This window comes from Emys orbicularis, chromosome 1 (genome assembly GCF_028017835.1).
Source record: "Emys orbicularis isolate rEmyOrb1 chromosome 1, rEmyOrb1.hap1, whole genome shotgun sequence".
In the NCBI taxonomy this organism is placed as follows: Eukaryota; Metazoa; Chordata; order Testudines; family Emydidae; genus Emys; species Emys orbicularis.
Genome location: NC_088683.1, coordinates 10,468,175 through 10,489,629, shown reverse-complemented (window position 1 = coordinate 10,489,629; position 21,455 = coordinate 10,468,175). Strand labels below are relative to the sequence as shown.

Here is a 21,455-nt window from a genome sequence, read left to right as displayed (position 1 = left end):
AAAAAATAGTAAGAGCAACAAAAAATGCCACCATGGCTAAACAGAGTAAAGGAGGAGATTACAGGCAACCTTTATAAATGGGAAGTCAAATTCTAGTGAGGAAAACATAAAGGAGCATAAAAAGTATAAGTAGGCAGGCCAAAAAAGAATCTTAACAACTAGCAAAAGACACAAAAAATAACAGCAAAAAAAATGTTAAGTACATCAGAAGCAGGAAGCCTGCCAAACAATCAACCAGTGGGGCCACTCCATGAAGATAAGGCTATTGCAGAGAAGTTAAATGAATTCTTTGCATCGGTCTTCATGGCAGAAGATTTCAAGGAGATTCCCACACCTGTGGAACTCATTGCCAGGGGATGTTGTGAAGACCAAAACTATAACAGGATTAAAAAAAGAATTAGATAAGTTAATGGAAGATAGATCCATCAATGGCTATTAGTCAAGATGGTCAGGGATGCAACCTCATACTCTGGGTGTCCATAAGCCTCTGACTAGGCATGGATGACAGGGGATGGATCACTTGAGGATTGCTCTGTTCTGTTCATTCCCTTTGAAGCATCTGGTGTTGGTCACGGCCGGAAGACAGGATACTGAGCTACATGGACCATTGATCTGACCAAGTATGGATGTTCTCATGTTCCTCTTCTGTTCCTCTCAAGTAATTGGGAGGAAAAAGCCCTACTAGCCAGTTCTCACAACAGACCAGCAGAGAACATACTGTTGACTTCAATGGCGCTATGCAAATTTACATCAGCTGAGAACACGGTCCATGATCCTCACTCTGATCACTATGGCTAGGATTAGTACACACAGCTGCTAGCAGAAGGCTGATCCATGCCCACAGTCCCAGCCAACAAGATACCAAAATTCAGATCAATACAAGCCCACATGGAACAATTTACATAGTGACTACTATTTCATGGATATATTGTTTCCTCCATTTCCCCATTCACCAACTCAGAGAAGCAGACAGACAAAGCATTAGTTTTTTAGTAAAATCCTAGCTTCATACAATTAGTACTGGTTTTGTTTTGCGATTAGGGAGAAAGCTACAGCGGAAAATGGGAAAATAATTAACAATGTACAGTAAACAAAAAAGAGTCCCTTACAAGTGAAACCAAGAGTCACTGAGAAATCCAGAGAGGATGGATATGTTAGCAATTTATTTTTTCATTATAAAAACAACCACTTCTTACAGGCACAGCAGAAGCAGTATTCTTTCAGTAGGAATCTGAATGAGAGAAAGGTGTCTCGGGATACAGTGGTGTGTCCCATCCATAAGTATATCAGAGAGACACACAATTAAAATGTTAACATTCGTCATGAATGTTTTGCCAAATCACATATGAAATACATGGACATACACACATGTAGAACAGAAATAATCAAACAAAACGCACAAATAAAATTTAGTTAAACTGAACTATTTCCAAGATCAATAAGGTTGTTTGACAGGCAAAGAAATTTCAAATACTTGCAAGCAATAGTTATTAATGTTTGTCTTTTACAATAAGTCTCTTCTTTCACTCATCCTCCTTGTTTCAGTGAAATAAATCCGACAGTCCATTGAGACTGACAACAAGCAACCCTCAGCTACAAGTACATCAATATCATAATAAAAATTTTTAACTTATTCTCTCCTTTTGATTTCGTTTTATACACTTTTTTTTTGCATCTTCCTTTTAGATTGCAAACTCTTGGAGGCAACTGGATCTGTGTCTTATACAGCACCAAGCACACTGATGAACAAATAATTCTACTTCCAGGGGCAGAATGTCAAGATATCTAATATATGTGAATTGCTATGCAGTTTGCATATTAAACCTGCACCTCCTTCCATTTTCGCCAACTTGGGGGAGGAGAGGAGTTTGCAACAGTATTTAGGCCAGGGACCTGTCAGTCAGATTCTAGGGTTCTATTCCCAGCTCTGACACGAACGTTCTGTATGCCCTGGGGCAAGTCTGTTAACTCCTGCCTCTAACTGCCTCAATTTTCCCATCTCCGAAGTTCAGAATGCTTACTCTTCTACCTCTCAAGGGTGCTGTGAAGCATGTTAAATATTTGCATATGCTCCAACATACCCAGATGAAAGGGACAATCTGAGCAGCTATAACAGTTATTATGTAGTCAATCACCCACCACTGTTAACAAGGATAGTTCCAAGTACCACCTACTGGCAGTAGATGGCAAGCCTGAGTAATAGCATAAGCCAGAAAACTATGAAAGTAGGATAACACTGGAGGGTTGGAAAATCTGAGACTTCATAATACATAAAGTTTGTTTCTTGGCAACAAACCCATCTAGCTTAATATCATTTCTCTCTATTGCGGATATGAATTTTGTTACTTCGTGATCTCTAGTGCTAGCTTAATGCTGTCACTCTCCCCCAAAGGCATGCATGCTGCTCCACTGAGTTGTGCAGATTTCTCAGCAGAGCTCAATGGAGCAGGTGCATCTTGCTGACCAGAAGCAGATTCTCATCTCTGAAGTTCATGAGCCATGGAACCATCTGGCACGGTGCACGCCATCTCTGTGCCATCAAGACAAATATTTCCAATTACATGAAAATCTTTTACTGGCACATCCACAGCAAGTTCAAACTACCATCATTACCGATATGAACATATAGATATAGCTAACAACTGAACATCAGAATAGTGACACAAGCCAAGTTAGAAATGCAAGGTCTATCTATCATCCCCCCGCTCGCCTTGAGGGGGAATCTAGAGGATTGCCCTGACAATCATGAGCACTGAAAATTTTATTCACCTATTCTATACAATTTTGTATCTTGACAAAGAATTAAATCACTAACATCACCCCCACACCTGCTTCTGTACCAGATACTGTCCACACATTTTAACCAACTTGGGGAAAAAACTGAGTGTAAACAAACATTTCCTGATTTTTACTGTTGTAAAACCTCTTACCCGACTCTTTTCGGTCATCTTTTACAGAATTATGTATATTTTAGGCTGTAAGCTACTCTGGACAGAGACCTATGCTTTTTCATTGTTTGTGAAATTTCACGCACTCAAAGCTAAATAACATCCAAAGACTCTAACAGATGCCTAATTTTTGTTTTTTAAAGAGATGTACAGCTCTTTACACTAATTTTTATTCTTAGTTTTCAGTACATCAAGTCTAATTTGTTTCTAATATTGCAGGAATGTAGCTACTGATACGAAATGGTGAAGAGACTATGTGAACGCTCTGTTTTATTGTTTTCTATCTTTATCCTTTTCTCAATGTGCTTCTGTTATATTTAATGAAAAATACAGGAGCCCTGCTGTGACAAATTTAGCACCTGTAAATTCCCATGACTGTAACCAAAGTCCGTGTAGCTCAGTAGATGTGCCTGCATAATATTTCAAAGATAGTAAGTACAAACTCTGCAGAAGTTGAACTACAGTCACAGTATCACTTCTCTTATAATAAAAATAAATTAAAAAAATTATATGAAAATCATTTCAAATGTGGAAAAACAAACAGTAGAAACAAATAATTCAGCTATTTAAAACAAGTGCCTGTAATTACACCTCTATCCCGATATAAGGCTGTCCTCGGGAGCCAAAAATCTTACCGCATTATAGGTGAAACCCACATTATATCGAACTTGCTTTGATCCGCCGGAGCGCGCAGCCCCGCCCCCGTGGAGCGCTGCTTTACCGCGTTATATCCGAATTAGTGTTATATCGGGTCGAGTTATATCAGGGTAGAGGTGTAATGCTAACTCAGTCCCTCACTGGAGTTTCTAAGGCCATACTTTGCAGTATCTTAAGGTTCTATGATTGAACAAGACATGGCTAACGTGTACCTTTTCCCCAAATCATTTTGAGTGTTATCTTCATTTAAAAAGGTGTACTGAGGAATAGTCTATGTACAGCTAGCACATTAATCCAATTTGTCAGTGTGGGTGGCTGCATTCCTAGTATAACCTTTGTACAGATGTTAAGAAAAGTCAAAGGATAATCTGGTGAAAAACGCAGAGGTAATGGAAACATAGGATGAAATTCTGGGTCCACTGAAGTCAGTGGAAGAACTCCCACTGAGTTCAATAGGTCCAGAATATCACCTCATAGTGTTAATTCTTTTAGTTTAATAACTACATGTGTTCTTGAGATAATCGTGGGCTGATCTGAAGACTGATAATTGTGTGACATATTTCATCTTCACAAATCCAACAACTTGCAACTTTTGGAAAATTACAAGAAACCTAGGGGGGAGAGAATCCAAATCAACTGTGGGGGAATTACGATCTCATGGAAAATCTCTGATTTCTATTAGCCTCTCATATTGCCCAGGATTTAACTTGACATGTTCTCAGAGAAACAGATGATGGGATGCAGCATCATACCCAGTCACCCAAACTCACACACGCAAAGGTATCAAGCCACAGATCTGTATTTTACAAATACACATACACACTTTTTAAATGAAAGTCTTGGAATCAATGTAGTCTATGAGAACACTGACAAAAATGCAGCGTTTGGCTCTGTGGAAAAATGTTAGGAAATGTTTATTCAAAAGTCAGCAGTTGGAGAAGGACCTTTGGAGGAGTGAGGCTGGAGACTTACCAGCAGGAGGTAGTCTGTTCTGGGCTTGCTGAAGTTGCCAAGAGGTCCCGGCTGCCAACAGGGTGGCGGGGGAGACCAAATTAGGAGTGCATTGGACTCCGTGGTTCATGAAAAAGAAGCCTGAAATGGGGTACGATATAAGCTTTTCTGGGGCTTGAAAAGGACAGTGGGCACTGCCAGATGATTAGCACTGAAGTGGATTCCTAGGTTTTAATTTTACATAATAAATTACAAATTTTGTTAATTCTTCCTCGAGTGGAGGTATGGTGAAAAGGGATTTCTGCAGCAGCCTTCAAAGAACACCCACTGTCCCTATCAGGGGATCCCTGCACTTGGGGACAGGGTCCTCATAACAAAAAAGCAGAAAGAGGGGAGTTCCAAAGTAAAATTTCCTAGTGAGAAGTTTGGTGGTGGCAACAGGTAACCAATGCCAGGTGACAGGAAACCTAAGCTCATGAGAAACCCAATCCTGCAAATCCTTAAACACATGCTCACGTATGTGAGGAGTCCATTTGAACTCAATGTGTAAAGTTAAACATGGACATAATTCATTTCAACTTCAATTTTATTTTTAATTGAAAGTGATGTAAAACTTATTAGATGTTGTTTTTCACTTTTAACCAATAATGAATGCAAAGTACCCCTCAATAACCAAAACTAGAGGAGAATATTTGAGAATTTGCATTTTTATAACGAAGAACAGAATCCAGAAGCCACTAGTACTTCTGTGTAATCAAGTCATTTCTTTCCTTTGCACTTTGATCTCTGAAGACAGCAGAAGACATCCTATAACGAGATCAGGAAGTAGCCATATATAGTGAACACATGCACTTAGATAATCAGCACATTCCTTTTTTATTAGATATCTCAGCTCAAACAATTACACCTTTCAGATACTTCAAAGCATCTTTATGTTTAATAGCATTTTTACTATGAGAATAAGACTGAAGAAAGCAGACTTTTTTTGAAAGAGGAATAAAAACACAGCTATGTATCGCATGCCATTGTGTGTAAAAAGCTATAAAGCTAATTTAGTGACATGAAAGCATAAACTCGATGTACATTCTGATACAGTCCAGCCTTAAGTGCTTTTATAAAGAAAAGATAGCAATGAAAAAGTAATATGTTTTCAAATTAAATTGCTTACAAAAGAAATAAAAATCCAAGCACAGCTAAGTTTTTATAATGGAATGTGGTATCATTTAACTGCACTAATGTAAAGAGCTGAGGTGAAACATGTAAAAGCTATTTTTTGATGCATGAGCATTCTGACAGGCACGCACCTCTCTACAAATTTCATCAAAAAAGATATTAGATGTGCTGACTTGCTTTTCTAGATAAAAGCTGTGAAAAAGATGTCAAAGGCTAGGGGTCAGAACTGGTGACATTTTTCTCTTGTCAAAGAGTCTGACAAATGGATTGAGGGAGCAGGTGAGAAGTTAATCACAACTGTATATTTTTTACTACTCACATGTACACCATTAGGTTCCTGGCAAATTGGCCTAGAACAGTCATGGTATATACCCCCATAGCATTGTGTCATTCAGAGACGGCTATCAACTTACTTTCTAATACACAGCTCCAGATGTACAAGCCTTGACATATGCACAATGTAAACCATGCCATGAAATTTCAGTAACGCTTTTGTTGCATTTTTTTATTCTAATAGGTGCTAATGCATATGTAGGGAAACAGAATTAACCTAAGCCTCAAGATCTTATCTACATTTTTGCATTTGAATTTTAAAAAAAGGTTACCATCAGAAGTATTCCTTCCTCACCGATGTTTATAACCATCTGGAAGGCTGCAAACAATTTTAAGCATTACATGGTAAGTGGGTTTGCTATGATATGTTCTGGACATGTTGGGCTACCAGTGTTTAAAGGTGAATTGTTTCCTTAATAATATATATGGAGATATACCTATCTCATAGAACTGGAAGGAACCCTGAAAGGTCATCGACTCCAGCCCCCTGCCTTCACTAGAAGGACCAAGTACTGATTTTGCCCCAGATCCTTAAGTGGCCCCCTCAAGGACTGAACTCACAACCCTGGGTTTAGCAGGCCAATGCTCAAACCACTGAGCTATCCCTCTCCCCTCCAAAATAGAATGTCAGGGTTGGAGGGGACCTCAGGAGATCATCTAGTCCAGGGGTAGGCAACCTATGGCACCCATGACAAAGGCGGCACGTGAGCTGATTTTCAGTGGCACTCACACTGCCCAGGTCCTGGCCACCAGTCCGGGGGGCTCTGCATTTTAATTCAATTTTAAATGAAGCTTCTTAAACATTTTAAAAACCTTATTTACTTTACATACAACAATAGTTTAGTTATATATTATAGACTTATTGAAAGAGACCTTCTAAAACCGTTAAAATGTATTACTGGCACGCGAAACCTTAAATCAGAGTGAATAAATGAAGACTTGGCACACCACTTCCGAAAGGTTGCCGACCCCTGATCTAGTCCAACCCCCTGCTCAAAGCAGGACTAATCCCCAGACAGATTTTTTCCCCAGATTCGTAAGTGGCCCCCTCAAGGATTGAACTCACAACCCTGGGTTTAGCAGGCCAACGCTCAAGCCACCCGAGCTATCCCTCTAACTCAATTATAATGAAGAATTACATGGATTCTGCAAATAGGTAGCGGTGGGCCGGAGAGGGGCCTTAGCAGACTGTGTGGGAAGTTCCAGAGAAGGAAGAGGGGGGTCACATTTTGCTCCTACTAAAAAGTATGGATCATGACTCAGAACATTGCTGAGTAGAGTCGAAAAGGGATCTTGGCAGCTCCGGACAGCACCGCTGACTGGGCCGCTGACTGTCCGGTTGGCGGCGCTGTGCAGCAGGGCTGGCAGGCTCTCTGCTAGCGTCAGCGCCGCGCGGCTCCCAGGAAGCAGCCAGTATGTTTGTCCCCCCTCCGGCTCCTACACCTAGGGCAGGGGTGTGGCACCACAGATCCAGCCCCTTGGTTCATTTCATCCGGCCCGCCCTCCCCACTCACACCCCACCCCACCCCCACAAGGCTGGAACTGCGAGCTCAGGCTCGCCCTGCTACAGAGGGAAGCCCTGAGCCTCTCTCCCTCCCCCCCTCCCCCCCACGGGGGGCTGGAGCCATGAGCGCCTGCTCGCCCTGCTGCGGGGGGAGTCCCTAGCCTCCGCGCCCCACCGGCAGGTAAGTGGCCCGCAATTGATTTTTTTCTGCGGGTCAATGGTCTGTGACAGAAAAAAGGTTCCCCACCCAAGCCCACTCCCCCAGTCGGAGCCCTCACTCTCTGCCCCGCACCTCAACCCCCTGCCCCAGCCCAGAGACCCCTCCCCTACCCTGAACCCCTCATTTCTGAGCCCACCCCAGAACCCACACCCCTAGCCCAGAGCCCACACCTCCTCCCACACCCCAACCCCCTGCCTCAGCCCAGAGCCCCCTCCCATATGCCGAACCCCTCAGCTTCACCCCCAAGCCCGGAACCCCCTCCTACGCCCCAAACCCCTCATCCCTGGCCCCATCCCGGAGCCCACACCCCCAGCCAGAGCCCTCACCCAGTGAAAATGAGCGAGTGAGTGAGGGTGAGGACAGCAAGCGACAGAGGGAGGGAGCACTGAGTGATCGGGGGCAGAGCCGGGGCCTCAGAGAAGGGGCGGGGCAGAGGGCGCGGCAAGGGTGTTCGGTTTTGTGTGAGTAGAAACTTGGCAACCCTATTGCTGAGACATCCTTCGCATCCCTGCTCCCTATATAAGTTACTATACTCTTCCCAGCATGAATAAACTATGTGGACTAAACATTGGTTGCATATGGAACCTGAACAACATAAAGCCATTCACAGAGGGACCTTTAGAGCAGCTTCTGTAGGGCTCAGCAGAGCCCGATCTAGAGTGGAACACTTGCAACCCCATAGCTCTACATTAGCCAGAGTAATTCTATTCATAAAACGCAAATACCAACTAGAATGTAACTCATAATAACTGATCAAGTCCTCACATCAAGATCAGTTTGAAAAAATCTGCACCTCTTAAGACTGCAAGACAACTTTAAAAAAATAAATGAACACTGTGTTCAAAACATTTTAAATAACTTTTGCAAACTGCATAGAAGAAAAAAAAGGAAGAAAAAAAAAAACCTGATGATTCTTTCTTACTCAAGAATAGTATGTATAAGATTCAAAGACTACTGCCAAGATCTGGCAGCTGAGTTTTCTTATCATAGACCCTTCAAACCTCATCTTATTTTAAGACAAGAGAAGAGAGATCTCATCACCTATAGTATTTTTCTTACATTGACAACAAATTCTTTATCACTAGCCAAATTCAGGCATGATTGTCAGCAATGATCTTTGCAAAACATGAAATCAGCTGTGGAAAAGAGGGTCTGACAAAGCCAGTCTGCCTTTTACCAAGGCAGGGCAAATGAAAATTGAATCACAGAATATCCACCAATGAAAGTCTAAAAGTCATAAAATAATAGAACCACAAAATAAAAATTTCCACATGGTAAAAATGTTTACAAATTGCAATAAGTTAATACTAAATGGAAGTACTAATCAAAATTTCTAAATTAAATTAAAAATAGCTGTAATATTTCAAAGGGAAGATATTTTACCATAACATATTGATTGGCTTTACTGCTTAATCAAAGGGGACTGATTATGTTTTAGAGCGTTTGTATTCTGGTATCCAATTATATACTCCGTCAACCTAATCCAATTAAATAATGTAGTGCTGTACAGGAAACAATTGAAATATATGCAGACAATTTTAGTAGTACTCATTACATTATGATTTAAGAAATCTACCATAATGAGCCTGTCTCCCCACTCAAAAGGGAAAGGACAGTACCTGGTTTATGATTTTTGTTCCATATGTTTAAAAATATATATAATGCGCTCAGAACATGAAAGGATTAGTTAACTTGAGTATGTGTAACTAATGACAGAACAGACATTCTCCAAAACCTGGTTAGTAATTCAAATATTTTTAAAATAATTGCTAATGGATTTTTGTACAGTATTTAAAATATGTCCTAACAATTTCAGGATCCCAGGCCTCATAACCTCTTTTCCCTGTGATCCATTAAACAGCCACTCATAATAAATAACATTTGTGAGACATAGATAATAAATTAAAAGGACACACAAAGAAATCATGAAGGAGCTTCTTTCCACTGAGCTGTTAGTACAGCACTTTGCATCTTCAAAGCACTATGCGAGCACTAGGTATTAAAGCAGTTCCAGAAGCACCATAACAAAAACACAGAAACACTGGACAAGAAACTAACACTTCTCCTGATGTCAAAATTTACTCTTGATCAAACAGAAGAGTTCTAAGGCTGTGTCTACACTATAGAGGCTTGGTCTACATTTTCAAAAAATTAGGTAGACCTAGCTATGTCATTCAGAGCAGTGAAATAAGTCACACCGAGCTCCATAATTAGATCGACCTAACCCCTGGTGTAGATGTGGCTAGGCTGATAGAAGAATTCTTCCATTGACCTGACTATGCAGAAGACATGGATTAACTGCATTGATGGAAAAACCCCTTCCATCAACATAGGAAGCGTCTACACTATGGCACTACAGTGGCACAGCTATATCACCGTTGCTCTGCGACTGTAGTAACTGTAATATAGAAATGCCCAGAGACTATACCAGCATAGCTACGCACGCATAACCCCACAGCGCAGATGCAGCCTACACCAACGGAAGGGTTTTTTCCCCCTCAGTGTAGGAATATCACCTCCCTGACTGATGGAAGAATGCTTCCCTCAACATAGCTACTGTCGGCTTAGTTGCATCTATACTGGGGGTTAGGTCGGCATAGCTATGATGGTCAGGAGTGTGTTTTTTTCCACACCCCAAACAGACACAGCTATGTTAACCTAACTTAAGAGTAGGCCAAACCTAAATAGCACACCTTTGCATTTTTTTTAAAGAGTTATTTCCATGCAGCAAAGTGTTTTCTAGGACTACAGAGAAGTCTAAGATTTAGTTTAAAAAGTGAAGAAACTGGCCTGACAAGGCAAGTCAGGCTTGTGATATCAAAGCAATTCAGATCAAAATTTAATATGAGCTACAGCAAGGGAACATCAGCTAATTTGTTTTAACACATGCTTAACACCAAAACATACAATGTAAGCAAAAGGACTGCTAAGAGTTTCTACTGATGGCACTGTAGTTCAATATTTACATTAAACAAACAGTTACCTCCTCAGTTACTGTAACACTATCAAAAGCATTAAATACATTTTTAAAATACAGTTACAGCTGATTACAAACAAACCTTTTTTGAGCTTCAGTCTCTCTCCTGGCTTGTTCCAATGCCAATTCTTCAGTTACTCTTTTCTTTAGTTCTTCTTCATTAACTACAATTAGCAAAAAAAAAAAATTAACTTTAAATGTGACAATATAAAAATATGATGCAGGAACACAGTATTATGTCCAATTACAGAAGCAAGCAAAATTTTGCAAACATTTTTTTATTTTCTTCATTTCTCTATTCAACAGTCTAAGCATCTTCCAAATTTTAATGTATGCATTTTCTTCAAATTGTCTTCATTCCAAATTTTCAATTAACACACTCCCACCAAAAAAAAGTTATGTCCTGTCATAAGAGAGACACACACACCACATAAATCTTCCTGTAACTTTGAACCTCTAACACCTGAGCATCAACAAGTAAACTGGGTTAGAAGGGAAACAAGTTCCAGTAAGAAGGATGCTCCTCTGGTAGCTCCCTTTTGTTTAAAGGGACTATCTCAAGTGCCTCCTCTAATCTCCACTGTGGCAAGAAGAAAGAATCATACATTCGGATCCCAAAGCACTTAAGACATTAAGGTTAAAGCCAGCAGCCCGACCTCCACCCAGGAACTTTACAGAAATCAGTGCAATTTCCAGAGTACTGCCTCACACATCACTCAAATGGCCTGCTGCATTTTGCATTACCCTGAGACTAAATGGTCCCAATGTGTAGCACCACAGAGTGCAATTGCAGCAGCCATGTCGCAAGCTGACACAGGCATGGATAAGGGAAGCAGGTCCACATCAGAGAAAGATTTACACACTTCTAGATAGGCCCAAACTAAAAAAAAAAACTTCTTCACCACAGGCTACTATTTGGTCTTCCAAAAATCAGTCATGAACCTACTAAAAGTCCAAGACTGGATAGCCTGAGTCAAAAATAGCAGACTCATCCCCCCCATCTAACCAGGGCTAGAGAGCTACCCACGCCAGCTACTCCTGTTGCTCTCATCAAATCATTGTTACTGCTTTGGTCTTATCTGCATTTGGCCTAACCCAGCACAGTCTCAAACTCTCTCCGATTTCATAAAGACACTCATTATTATTATATGGGATTATTTTATTTCCTAATGTGTACCAAATATGTGTATCATATTTTAGAGCATCCCAAAAAGCTAAAAATACAAAAGGTATCAATTAACCTTAAGGAACATGAATCTAGTTCACATGTTGCAGCACACACTAATCTCCCCCCAACACCTCAGTGAGCATCACAGATCAAAACAAAAGCAATTAAGATTCTGTTAAGAATGTAGGAAATTTCTGTATTTTTATGGAGACTCAGTTTACCCACTCACTGTTTTATTGCTACCTACTTGGACTCAGATAGTTACTTCTTTCCAGATACTCCCCTAGTGCTAAGGAGATAGGGTGGAGCGTCTGACCATCATTAAGGACCATCAACAAGTGAAAATGTTATTAAAGTTAACGTTTAAAATCAAATATACACAAGTTGAGAGGGAAGGTACTGTACATCTGGGGTCAGGCTTGAGTTATGAGGGATTACAAGTATTGGTTACAAGGTTCACGAGATACATACATATCACATAACCAGCATAGACCCAGATTGGGGTGCGGGAGTTTTTAAAGCGTCAGTACATGACCTGACAGAATGAAGGGAGAGCTGCAAAATAAGTGAAGCCAACTCTCTCCAGATCCCTAGAGAATGAGGTGTTACTACAGCCATTTACACCCAGAGGCTGAGCAGCTCAGGAGAGAGGTACCAAAGAGCATGTTTCCTGAAAAAGGAGGAACCTTTTGGCTGCCGGACTAGTTGGAACAGATGGAATTTACTGAAGGGGTCAGAGAGAGAAACTGTGATTCAGAGAAGTCATGAACTGGATGACTGCAGACCAACAGAGGGGTCTTGGAACCCTGAAAGGATATGAACCCAAAAGAATGCTCAAAACTCATGTGAACCTGAGGCAGGTAATGGTATATAGATGCTCATTGTTTTACCTGGATCTGTGTATCTCATGCTGTCTAAAGTAGAGAATTATTGTTCTAGAAATCCTTCCGCAAGGCCTGTGTCTGTTTACTTCAACTATCACATGTCCCTGGAGGGGTAAACTATAAACCTGAGTGCCCACAAGGGTGGAGCTCTGAGGAAGGAAGTGCTTAAGCTTTTGGGGTGTCAATACTCAACCTTGGAGCCTAAGACATTTAGATCACAAGGTCCCATTTCCAGGAGAGGCATGTGACAGATAATTCAATAAGATCTATCAAAGAGATTGTAAAAAATTGCCTTAAGTTTAAATATCTTTGGAGTCCCCTGTATTATAAATGTAAAGTTTATGTATAATGGTGGGATTGTATGTAACTTCTCTAGGGAAGAGACATGGCCAATGTAAACCCTGGGAAATGTTATGAGCTTCAAAGGGCTATTTTAAATGATATGCCCTTTGAAGCTCATAAGGAACTTTTTAAGTGGGTTTCCTAGGACATACCCAAGGGGAGGAGGTAAATGCAAATTCCCACCTCCGGACCCAACCTTTTAAAGCTACACACTAAGGAGAGAACCACTGTTTGACTAACTACCTATTCACAGATCAAAGACCCAACTAATATAAAGGAAAGACTAACCTCTGCATAGGGGTTCTTGTTCTGAGCAAAAGGCATGATGAACTTGTAACCGCAGAATAACCCTTGTGTGAGATTTGAAGGACTGAGCGCTACCAGAGCTCTTTTTGGAGCTGGGGTGATCTTTGGTAAGCTTATTAGCATGTGTATAGGTTCTTTAATTGTTCTACTATGTTTTCTCTGTAATGCTTTCACCTTAAGAATAAATGTGCTTACTTAGAAAGACCTGTGTTGTACATTATAGCTGTGGGTAATTACGCTGTTTGTAAGTTCTGAGGCAAAAGCAGCATACGCAGGGAACAGTGCAGCCTGGAAAAAACTCAAGACAGGAGGGAGAGACATGTAGGTCTCTGCCCAAGAGAGGTGACGCCTGGGAGCTGGAAGCCGAGAAGTGGGTGCCCTTGCTGGACTAGAGAAACCAGAGCTAGTGACTAAAACCTTCCTACACAAAGCACAATCTCTAGCTCCAGCATCTCTGGCACTCCTCCTGTGCACAGTCTGTCTGGTACTTCTTGTCACAGTTCAGGACAACAGCACCTGTATTCCCTTCCATAGTCCAGCAAGGGCATCCACTTCTAGGCTTCCAGCTCCCAGCCATCTACTCTTTTGGGAGGAGAGCTGTGTGTTCCCCTCCCGACGAGGGTTTTTCAGGCAGCATGGTTCCCTGCCTACACTGCTTTGTTTGCTCCTCAGAGATTGTAAACAGCCTAAATGCCCACAGTTATAAGGTACCACACAGCCATAATACAAGGACTGCGAAAAAACATTTTACGCTAATCAATCTGAATACATTAAACTTAACTCTGAAATTATATTTCAATATTTCACATCTCTACTCAGCTCTTGGCAGCATACGCACGTATACAGCATAACAATTATACTGCTTACCAGCATCAGTATCCTGAATTTTATTGTTCTTGTGTAAGAAAAAAGTTAAAAGAAGTCTAATGGAACTGTCTTTTAAAGTATAATAAATAAGATTCAGATATCAGCTAATACAGACATAACACATTTAACATGATCAATCAATCACATATTGATCAGCCAAATACTAATAGGGAATAAAAACGGAGTGGTAGATCATTGAAGAAGATTCTGTTATATAGGTGGAATGCTTCCCAAATGAGAAATTTATGATATCTCACTGAAGATTATAATTTCAAGAGAAGGAGGACTTGGTATGAGAAAAAACAGTCTCAAAATTTCATTTGTCAGGAAAACAAAGAATCTGAAAGAAACGGAGTCTGTTAGAACAGGTTCTAAGTAAAAGCAAAAAGACTTTTCGCATCTAATGGTAATTTCTGCTCAGATCAAACCATATTCAAAACAGACAACTGGCAAAAAAACTACCAAAGAACATTAGAAGCTGGTAGATAGGTCTGGTCAAACAAGTGTCATCTAAGGAAGGTAAAAATAGAGCGGTTGCTAAAAAATAAATGAAAAGGTATAACAAAATGGAACAACAACAAAAAAGAGAAAATAAAAGGCAGACCCCACATTTTATTCCTATAACAAATCTTGAAATGTTTGCATCTCACGGATATTATACAGTTCCATAAAGAACTGGTGAATGGTACTTCAGTATATACACTGTCAAAACTAAAGCAAAGTGGTTTTGCACCATAGCTCAAAAAATATACACTAAGAAAACAGAGGACCAATGCTTAATCCTAACCCATCACAAGGTTTTATCATGCTAGTGGACAACTCCAGAACCAATCTATAACCCCAACCACACCAGTCTTCAGAATATGTAGTGAATTTAAAATACTCATGGATTGACCAGCCCAGAAGACAGAGAGAAACATCACTGAATATATTTAATTACATCAGTAATAAAAAAAGTCATTAAAAAAACTCCAAGATAAATTTGGGACACCTCACACGATTTCTTACATTTATCAGTAGTACGGTAAACAGCACAAGTGCCTTTACAAAAGGCTACCAATGTTGCCAAACACTGAAAAAAAATACCAAAGTGATGTACAAGTCAATATAAAAAGTAAATAAATATTTGTATTTACAGTATGTAAAATCATATCACACACAACCCTGGTATAGCTCCTGCCTGACGGTCTTAAGACTGGTGTGTTTGGAGCAGGGTGGATTAGTTTAAATCATTAAGGAGGAAACCTTTATTTAACTCATTGATTGTAATCTTGTTTCGCATTTCTACTTTTTTTAGTTTCCTAAAGAAAGATTGATTCTCATTGGTGGGTAATCACTAATTAACAAACACAGCATTTTGTTTTTAATTAGTTAAATAAAACTACTCTCAGTATGCTGGATACACAAGAGAGAAAGGTTATAAAAAAGTTTAACAAAACTTGTTTTGCATTTAAAATGAATTTATCAAACTAAGGAAGTATTATCTGTAGTTAGTGAACTGAACTGTTTCTGATGAATATGTCCTTCAGGATTTAAGAACAGGTACATCCCATCCTCCTGCACCTGGTTTTTATTCTGAGATTGGAAGAGGAAAACAAGCTTTCCCTGTTTTTTCAATTTCCAAACTGTTTCTTAACTTTGAATGAATGAACTAGTCAAATAAACAGAAATTAAGAAAATATTCTCTCTGCACTTGCAGAAAAGCCTATTGATGTCAAAAGCTGGTTTAGCACTTCAACAAACTCTAGTTCCAGGTGCCTAGTCAGTGACTTCCACCAGTTCAATGGTTTGACTTTCTTTAAAAAACTTTGGCAGCAAACATGTATTAGTTAATTTTGTTATTTAATTTAAATGATTTTAATAGTTTATAGTAAATTTATAGTAAATTTAGACCTTAACGTAAGTTGTCAATTTCAAATATAGCAGGGGTCTCAAACTCCGGGCCCGCGAGCCTCCCCAATGTGGCCTGCGGGGCTCCAGCAGTTTTGGGGCCGGTTCTCTCCCTTGGCCCCACCTGCCGCCCTGCGGAGCTGAGCAGCGTCTGCCTACTCGCTCCAGTGACTGCCGGCCCCTCCCTGTGGCCCAGGGGCGTGGCAGGGCTGTGCCTCCGCGCGCTGCCCATGCCCCGAGCGCCCCTGCGGCCAATGAGACACTGCGGGGGTGGTGCCTGGGGGCAGAAGCATGCAGAGGCCCCCCAACCCGCCCCGCCCCAGAGCCCCAGGTAAGCACCGCAGCCCCTACCCCCTCCCAGAGCCTGCACCCCCACCCCCTCCCCACATACCTCCTCACGCCCCCAAACTCCCTCCCAGAGCCTGCACCCCCCTCCCCACACTCCCCCAGCCCCCAAACTCCATCCCAGAGCCTGCATCCCCTCTCCACACACACCCCAGCCCCCAAACTCCATCCCAGAGCCTGCACCCCAGACCCTTCCCCACCCAAACTTCCTCCCAGAGCCCAACCTCTCACCCCTTCTGCACTCCAATCCACTACCCCAGACCTTCGCCCCCACCCAAACTCCATCCCAGAGCTTTAGGCAGGTGGAGGGGCAGATTTGGGGGGGGGGGGGGTGAGGGCGGGTTCTGGGCAGCCTGAGTGACATTGGCCCGCTGGGAGGATTTGAGGACTGGCGCTGGCCCTAAGGTAAACTGAGTTTGAGACCCCTGAAATATAGGTTTATTTTTAAAAATAAACCTGTAATTTAGATCTTTTAAAAACTGATTTTTTTTCTTCATTTTTAGTTTTTAATCTATCTTGTTTTGGGACCCACCTCACTGAGCCTGACATGCTCTTTAAGGCTTCTGAGTTCGAAAAGAATCCAGGCTGTGCCCCTAGCACATTGTCTGTCTAACATCTCTTGCTGAGAGCTGAGACCATATGGTCCATCTACCTAGGACCTGTGACTAGTACAGGCTCTTCCAGACTCCCAACAGCTTCAGCACATCCTCTCCCAAAACTCCAGTTCTGTGGATGTTCTGGGTTCACAATTTAATTCTTATGGGGCAAGTGATAGGTGAAGCAACAAGACATATAGATAGACTTTGCCTAGGATTTTAAACACTATTACTCTTTAAATAGCTGTTGTCAGTAGCTACCGGTGTGGTGCTCTGCTCTTGTTCGATGATGATAACAGTCGGCTGCGTGCGTGTTCCCTCTGTGTGCTGCCCCGGGTCTGCGCAGATCGCTGACACAGCAGATCCCGAGAGAACTTCCAAAGACCACAGACTCTAGTAAAGTACGAAGGAACCCGAGCCAGGTTTATTGTCAAACGAAGCACAGTAATAGTTTCCCTATGAATTTGTGCCCCCTGGCAATGGACTGGCTCAGTCACTGGCGTGATTTTCCACTGCCCCCTAGGCCAGACAAAGACATGCACTCCGGGACCTACTTTTATACAGTTACAGGACAGATTACTCATCCCTACTGACGTATTGAGGTACAGCCCCTTGACTCATTAGGGTGCTGTCTTCCTCCTTTGATCATGTTGTTTCAAACAGATCTATCCATCATGCTGTCCTTTTGACCCTGTCTTTAAGATGCACCTGCCTGTTCCTTGTTATCTCTGTGGAGTGTTCTGATGTCATCTTGGCACAAGTTCCTCTTATTAGCACTTATGTGTGGATGCACCTGCTTCTAGCAACCCTCTTCTCACCAGCTTCTGTGAGTGGGGCCTGCCTCTGGCTCACAGCCCAGCTTTTGCTTAAGAGTGCCTGGAAGTACTTTGGTTCAGGCTTCAGGCCTCAGACTGGGCCTCTGACACAAGAGTTTATGTTTCAGGGCCTCATCTTACTACAATAGCATGAAAAATACACAGATCAAGAACATGCACCTTTATATGCAGTTCCCCATCTCAGTTTCCTCACCATTCTGGACTATTCTTTGGGCTTAGGGAAGAGTATTGTGAGGACTCCAGGCTCATCGTCCTGCATCTGGCTTCTCACCAGAATCATATTGTCTCTCTTCCTCTGTTCCAAGTCAGCTTCCTTCCTTTCACCTTATGGTCCTGCAGTAAATCAGGACCCCGCCCCCTGAAAGCATGGCTCTCTCTCCTGCCCAAGCTTCCTGTGCATCTGTGAGAGACCCTCAAGTTTGTGGGTGTGTCCCACCAAGAGCCCCAGATTTTTTTCTTCTGCTGCAGGGGCCATGTCTACATTACAGGCACTACAGCGGCACAGCTACCGCCCTGTAACTATGCCACTGTAGCACCATAGCTTAGACACACATTACAGCAACAGAAGGAGTTTTTCCATTGTTTCAGTAACCCCACACCCCTGAGTGAGGATAACTAGGTCAATGGAAGCATTCTTAGGTCGATCTAACTGGGTCTCCAACAGGGGGTAGCTGCAGTGCGGCACTATAGCTATGTTAACCTAAGTTCTAAGTGTAGACCAGGCTTACAGATTTTCATTTCTCCAGCCCCCGAGGACTTGCCTACACTTAGTACACTGCAGTGGTGCAGCTGCACTTAGTGAAGATGCTGCCTATGCCAAAAGGAGAGCTTCTCCCATCAGCACAGGTACACCACCTCCCGAGAGGCAGTAGCTATGTCAACAGGAGAAGCCCTCCCGTCAACATAGTAATGTCTACACTGGGGGTTAGGTCAGTATAACTATATTGCTCAGGGTGTGGATTTTCCACAGCCCTGAGCGACATAGTTATATTGACATAAGTTTGTAGACCAAGCATAAGTGCAGGTCTACATTTAAAATGCTGCATCAGCGCAGTTGCTTTGGCGGAGAGTTAGGCTGCTATAACTACATTGCTCAGGGGGTAAAATCGTGGTACTAACGTGAGGTTTCTAAGCCATCACTCTGTTCACAAGGATTGTAGGTTACATCCTCTCTCCCATCCTTTATTTAAAGTATCAATTCTTCAGGACAGGAACTGCATCATACTATACATTTGTACAATGCCTAGTAAAAGGAGGTTCAATTGTGGCATGGGCCTCTAGTCCCACCGTAATATAAATAAATAAATAAATAATGCTGCTACAGCAACTGTGGAAGTTTTATCAGAAAAAGCAGATGTAGCTGTGAAATAATTGGAGGGTCTGCTGAACTACCTGTGAGTAATGGAAGCAGTTACACGGGATAAGGACACTGCAGACATACAAACTAATTCTTTTGCCTCAATCTTTGCCTCAGAAGATGGAGAGTTACCTAACCCAGAGCTATGACTTTCAGGTAAAAAGCGAAGGCATAGTCAGAGACGAAGATGTCAAATTGACGAGGCGTTTGAATAAATTAAAGAGCAAAAAGTCATACATCTCTGAAGGAATTTAAGAATGAAGCGCCAAAGTTGCGAACAAAATTATACACGAATTAAAATCAATTACTATGCTGGAGGCTGAGAGGGGACCAAATGTTTTACTTAAAAAAAAGGCAATAGGGGAAATCCTGAGTTATTGTAGCCAAACAATTTTACTTTGGTACCAAGTAAGTTAGTTGAAAAGATCATTACAAATAGAACTATTAAACAACGGTAAATGAAAATTATTCAAATCTAATATTATTCTTTGACAATATATCAACAAAATAGTGGATGAAAGATAACCTTTGACAAAGTTATTCACAAGAGGCTGTTAAGAAAACTAAGCAGTCATGATGTGACAGCTAAAGTACTGTCATAGATTAAGAACTAGCTAAAACAGAAAACAAAGCAAAAGAAAGTAGCATAGAAAAGAAAGCAATCAGTGAGGTGGCAACATCTGCAGATGACTACCCTAAATCACACATGGAGACGACTGAAGACTGTGAGGAACTTAAAAGGGAACTTAGCAGGTGGACACACTGGTAGAAGAAATTCAATTTTGATGAAAAGGTAGTGCACATTTGAAGGAATAATTTGAATTATTCATGCATGTTGTTTGTTTCTAAATTGACTACAACCATGCAGGAAATATTTGGGTGTCCTGGGCAGTTCAAAGAAAACTTCTGTTTGATGTACTGAGATGGTCAAAAAAGCAAACAACAAAATGTTAGGAGGAAAGGGAATAAAAATAACACCAGAACAAAAATTAGTAATACTCCCCAGCCCAACTTGAATACCATGTCCATTATGGCCATATTATCTCAAAACAGATACAGCAAAGGATGGGGCTTTCTAAAGATCTATCAGCTCATCCAAAATTTACGGGCTTGATAAAGGAATCACTTAGCAGGGTTCTATGGCTCACATTATGCATTAGGTCAGATTAGATCATCATAATAGTTGCTTCTGACCTTAAAAATCAATTAATATATGACACAAGGGGTCTAAAAATGAGAACAGTGAAAAAAGTGAAACTGGTTAATTGACAGAAAAGACAGGTATATAAGATAATGAGTAATATGGAGAAGGAAAATCAACGGCTTTTACTTACCCTCCCATAATACAGAGATAAGGGGACAATGCAAGGAAGCTGAAGGGCAACACGTTTAAAATTGATAAAAAAGAGTGGGGGGTTTAATACAAAATGGGCGAAGAAATAGAGCATCCACAGTTATGCTTTATGGTATAAAAAAAGTAATAGTCGGGAGTATAACTCAGGGCATAAGAAAACCACTGCCAAATGTTAGAAAGAAACTCTCCCTCTGGGCATACTGTTCCAGAATTGTCTACTACAGGTATCTTGCACTTATTTCTGAAGCATCTAGTACTATTAGAAACAGAATACTGGGATATACAGGTCACTGGTATGATCCTGTATGGAAATTTCCTATGTTCCTATATACACTAAACACTTACATTACCATCAAGTATGGGACAATGCTCCTTAAGACTGTCTCCAAAACTACCATCTGTCTCACTATCTGGCAAGGCAACTGCAGCTCTATAGACATTCAAGTTAATGAAGATGTCAGGAAGAAAATTCTTAACTGCATGATAATAATCATAAATACTGAATCAGAAAGCACAGTGTTACAAACAACCTGGCGACCTGAAACATTAACAACATCAAGCTAAGGTTTTATTATGTATTTTATTGCGCCTTCAGAATTAAACTGACTTTTCCCTCACCTTCCAATCTGAGGCACAATATGCAAATAACTTCAGTTTCATTGTTTGCCACTTAATAAGCACTCCAGTTTGGACCACAGCTAAGTTCCACACATTACATGACAGCTATATAAGTTGAAAACCAATGGA

General features: G+C 41.3%; 1 protein-coding gene across 2 annotated transcripts in view; it reads right to left on the bottom strand.

Annotated features, from left to right (window-relative positions):
• Positions 1–21,455, bottom strand: part of CHCHD3 (coiled-coil-helix-coiled-coil-helix domain containing 3) — a 287,502-nt gene that overhangs the window by 230,679 nt on the left and 35,368 nt on the right. For both annotated transcript variants that reach the window (XM_065414026.1, XM_065414031.1), the window contains exon 3: positions 10,846–10,927. In XM_065414026.1, coding sequence (XP_065270098.1) covers positions 10,846–10,927 — 82 coding nt within the window. The remainder of the gene's footprint in view (positions 1–10,845; positions 10,928–21,455) is intronic.